Raw genomic sequence first — 5,000 nt, 5'->3', positions numbered from 1 at the left:
TCTTCACCTTCTCCTCCTCCTCCTCCTCCTCCTCCTTCTCTCATCCTCCTCCTCCTCCTCTCATCCTCCTCCTCCATCTCCTCCAGAGCTGGTGCCAAAGAAGAAAGACATGCATGTGCAGTGTTGTGGAGGGCTTGTGTCAGAGTCATTTAAGTTTGATCTGAGAATGTTTACGTGGCAGCATATATGTGTCTCTCTCAACCTCGAGGCTAGGCTGATAAGAGTGATATTTGACCATCTGGTGAGTGGATGGTATGGGGGGTTGGTGATTGTGGTTGTAGTAGTAGTAGTAGTAGTAGTAGTATTTCCCACTTCCTATGATCTCCGTTAACCGTTACTCCCAGTCCTTCATTTATGCAGCAGGTCATCTCTGGAACTGTCTCCCTCTGTCTGTATTTCCTACTTCCTATGATCTCCAGTCTTTCAAACGCAGTGTGTCCAGGCATCTCGAAATGAATGCATCTTGAATTTGGCTCTCTCTTGTATTGTTTTTTTTTTTCTTGGAAGGAACGGTTTGCGGGCCCCTGGCCTTGGGTTCCTTGTTGCTGCGGTAATATTGTTGTAGTAGTAGTAGTAGTGGTGGTGGTGGTGGTAGTACTAGGTGGTAAGAGTGATATTTGACCATTTGGTGAGTGGATGGATTGGGAGATTGGTGCTTGTGGTTGTAGTGGTTGGTGGTGGTGGTAGGAGTGGTAGTTGTTGTGGTAATATTGTAATAGTAGTAGTAGTGGTGGTGGTGGTGGTAGTAGTGGTAGTATTGGTAGTTGTTGCTGAAGTAGTATTGTAGTAGTAGTAGTAGTAGTAATTGTTGTTGTTGTTGTAGTAATACTAACAATAGTGAGTAAAATAATTAAATAGCAGAATGGCTAGTATATGATAATAATAATAATATTAATAATGGTAATAATAACAGTAATAATGATAATAATAATAATAATAATAATAATAATAACAACAGTAGTAATGATAATACCGGTGATAATAATAGCTGACAATAATAACAGTATAATAATAATAATAATAATAATAATAATAATAATAATAACGATAATAAAAAACCAATAATCAAATAATAATCCCAGCACCCCTACACAACCTCAACGCATTATCCTTCCCCATCTCAAGACATGTAACAACCCCTCCCATCTTCTTCCAGGAGTACGAGGTCCACCTTAAAGTACCTCCGGAGCAGCTGGGGCCCGAAAAGAGGCTGGAGGTTCAAGGAGGAGGTCGGCTGGTGGTGGGGCAGAAGTTGTACTCTCTGGAGGGCGACCACATCGTCCTTGAGAGCTTAGATGGAGAAATAGCAGATTGGAGACTGTATGACCTGGCTCTCAATCAAGGTCAAATGAAGGAGCTGATTAACTGTCGAGATGTGCATGACCTCCGTGACCCCATCATTGACCTAACAAGCGGTCATTTCAAGGTCATGGGCCCCACCTTGACCCGGTACATCTCACAGCTTGAAGTATGTGGAGAGACAGTCACAGGCTTCTTCCTCTTTTTCAGTCAGAAGATGAGTTTTGACCACGCCTTCTCCTGGTGTAAGAAGCTCAAAGGTAATCTATTTTTACCTGAAGACGAGGTGACCAACGCCCTCTTCTTCGACAAGTTCGTGAGGCACAAGGACCAGTGTGACGACATCTGGACGCACCTGTACTGGATAGGCGCAGGTGGGGATGTAACGACGGGGCGGTGGCTTAGACTGACTGACAAGGAGCCTATTAAGTGGTACCAATTTTTGAGGGAGTACAGGAAGGCGACGAAGGAATTCCAGTGCATAGCGGCAGTGACTCACGATAAGTACAAATGGGCAGCGTGTCCGTGCGATATTCAAGCGTGCGTCGTTTGCAATTTCACGTCCCACCCTGAACTGCGGCTACGTGGACTTTGCAGGGATTCCTCACTCGACCGCCACTTCTCCTTCCGGGACAACGAGGCGATGGAGCTGGTCTTCGATGGTCTCTCCCACGTGGTGATGGAGAGCGATAATGAGACGTGGGTGATGCGCAGCCGACTCTATCCTACGCTAAAGGCGACCATGATCTCGCAGTGGGTTGGCCAGTTTCCGGTCGGGGTGCACACCTGGGTTATCGAAGGTGACAGGTGTAGGCAGAAGACGGTGAGTGCGTTCTGCCCCCCCACGCCTTTCTCTGTGTCTGTTTTCTCTCTCTCTCTCTCTCTCTCTCTCACACACACACACACACACACACACACACACACACACACACACACACCTTCATAGACCTGTGGTGAAACTATTGCAGGCAGTGTTTAAAAGTTTCGCCCTTTGGAACTCATAGCCTATGTGACATTATTTTATCTAAATGCCTCGTTATGGCCAGAATTGAAAATTGCTAAATAACCAGCTGACATGTTAAATCAACTCAAAATTTCAAGCTGAGCAACTTTTGTGTTTTATAAGAAAGCCGCTCAGACCTCTGGAAGAGCAGATTGTCCAACTTTCCTTGAGAGAAAAAAACATATCTCCAGTTATACCATTTATAGACCTGTCAGCTTCGCCGCAGGAAAAAATGTAAGCATCTAAACAGAAAAATATATATAATAACACAAGTAAAAATATAAGTAAATACGAATAAATGTATGTGTGTGGATAAGTAAATGGGGAGTGTGTCGTCCTGTCTCGGGTACCCCTCCGTCTGGGGGAAGCAGCCTAGGTATTGTACATAGATAGATAAGTAAATAGACGATTACGTGAGTGGCGATGTTAAATGATGATGATGATAACGATAACGATAAACAACCTTGATAATAATAATAATGTCTCTTCCCTCTACAGGTGGAATTATTACTAACTTCCTGTCACGATGATGAATACACCTGTGATGACGGTACCTGCATCTCTAAGAAAGACCGCTGCGACCTCAAAATCGATTGCGTTGATCAGAGCGACGAGATGGACTGCAATGTGGTTCTAGTCCCCCCTGGCTACTCCCCGAAGCTCCCCCCGCCCACCCTGACCTCCGCACTCCCTATCGCCATCTCCCTCAACATCACCTCGGTCAGGGAGTTCGATCTTGTGTCTTTCCGGATTGCGGTCGACGTGGTTCAGAAGATGCAGTGGAGAGACCGTAGACTTAAATTTGCAAACCTACTTTCCATTTACCGAGCCAATAAGGTGACGGATTGGAGAGAGGTGAGAGAGAGAGAGAGAGGCGTAGATAGACAGACAGATATAAAGAGACAGATAGACAGATTAATATAGACAGATAGATAGATAGGTAGGTAGGTAGGTAGAGAGTGAGAGAGAGACGTAGATAGATAGATAGACAGACAAATAGATATAAAGAAAGAGAGAAAGATTGATAGATAGGTAGGCAGGTAGGTAGAGCAAGAGAGAGAGAGAGGTAGATAAAAAGAGATAGATAGACAAACAGATAGATATAAAGAAAGAGAAACAAAGAGATTGATAGATAGGTAGGTAGAGCAAGAGAGAGAGAGAGAGAGACGTAGATAGATAGATAGACAAACAGATAGATATAAAGAAAGAGACAAAAATTGATAGATAGGTAGGTAGGTAGAGAGAGAGAAACAAAGATAGATATAAAGAGGGACAGATAGACAAATAAGTAGGTAGACAGGTAGGTAGGTAGAGAGAGAGAGAGAGAGACATTATTTCATTTCTTAAGCCTTCTGTCATCATCTTTATTGTGTGTGTGTGTGTGTGTGTGTGTATGTGTATGTGTGTGTGTGTGTGTGTGTGTATGTGTATGTGTGTGTGTGTGTGTGTGTGTGTGTGTGTGTGTGTGGAATATTCAAGCACAGGAATATCGGTGTTCTTGCAGGTGTGGAGTCCTGGGCTAGATGTGGAGGATGGAACGAAGAGTGCGGTTCAGGTGAAAACACACTCCCAAGCTGGCTATGTACTAAAGGCGAGTGGACCCCTGAAGGATGATGTGTCCACGATTAGAGAAGGTAAATACGCAGACACACACACACACACACGCATACATACATACATACATACATATACATACACACACACACACACATACATACATACACACACACGTAAAGATGATGTTACTACGATTAGAGAAGGTAAACACACACACACATGCCTACACACACACACACACACACACACACACACACTGATGACCATACCATTGGACATTTTTTTTCATTACAAATTTCTCTCTTAAGAGCTCACCCCCCTCTCTGATACCTCTCCACTCCATCCCTCCATCTCTTCCTTGGCCTCCCCCTCCCTCTCCCTCCTCCACCTCACTCACATACACCCTCCTCGTCAGTCTCTCACTCTCCATCCTCTCCACATGGCCAAACCACCTCAGTGTGTTTCTCCTAACGCTTCCTATCACATCCACATCCACACCACAACGCTCCTTCACTTCCTCATTTGTCAGTCTGTCTCTCCACGTAACTCTCCTCGTCAGTCTCTCACTCTCCATCCTCTCCACATGGCCAAACCACCTCAGTGTGTTTCTCCTAACGCTTCCTATCACATCCACATCCACACCACAACGCTCCTTCACTTCCTCATTTGTCAGTCTGTCTCTCCATGTAACTCCACAGGCTCCTCTCAAATAACTGATTTCCACTGCTTTCACTCCTGACTTGTGTCCCTCCAACAACGTCCAGGCTTCACTTCCATACGTTAGAGTTGGTATCACAGTACTGTCATGTAGTAACTTTTTCACCTCCATGCTCACTTATTACTGCTTTCAAGGCTAAAATCTGTCACATACGGTACTCTAATATATGACTTATCGACTTTCTGATGCACTCCTTATCAATTTCCTTCAAGATATCGTATACGGAGGCGATTCCAACTACTTGATCATGCAGAAGGAGGAGACGTTAACCTTCAAGTGCCACTTCGAACTCAAGTTGTACCCCTTCGATTGGCAGGAGTGTTATGTTGTGTTTAAGCTGCAAGATGTGACGAAGGAACTGGGGGTCTTGGTGAAGGTAAGAGAGAGGGAGAGTGAGGATGGGAGGGAGAGAGGGTGGAGGGT

The 5,000-nt window shown here is 44.7% G+C and overlaps 1 protein-coding gene across 1 annotated transcript in view; it reads left to right on the top strand.

Moving 5' to 3' along the window:
• Positions 1-5,000, top strand: part of LOC145401712 (uncharacterized) — a 13,450-nt gene that overhangs the window by 3,725 nt on the left and 4,725 nt on the right. The window contains exons 5-9 of the mRNA XM_080273894.1: positions 87-241; positions 1,157-2,122; positions 2,801-3,157; positions 3,807-3,936; positions 4,790-4,953. Coding sequence (XP_080130020.1) covers positions 87-241; positions 1,157-2,122; positions 2,801-3,157; positions 3,807-3,936; positions 4,790-4,953 — 1,772 coding nt within the window. The remainder of the gene's footprint in view (positions 1-86; positions 242-1,156; positions 2,123-2,800; positions 3,158-3,806; positions 3,937-4,789; positions 4,954-5,000) is intronic.

The sequence above is a fragment of the Coenobita brevimanus genome, chromosome 56, assembly GCF_032717465.1.
Source record: "Coenobita brevimanus isolate Jiangsu-jjx chromosome 56, ASM3271746v2, whole genome shotgun sequence".
Taxonomy (NCBI): Eukaryota; Metazoa; Arthropoda; class Malacostraca; order Decapoda; family Coenobitidae; genus Coenobita; species Coenobita brevimanus.
This window is presented reverse-complemented; position numbering and strand designations above follow the sequence as displayed.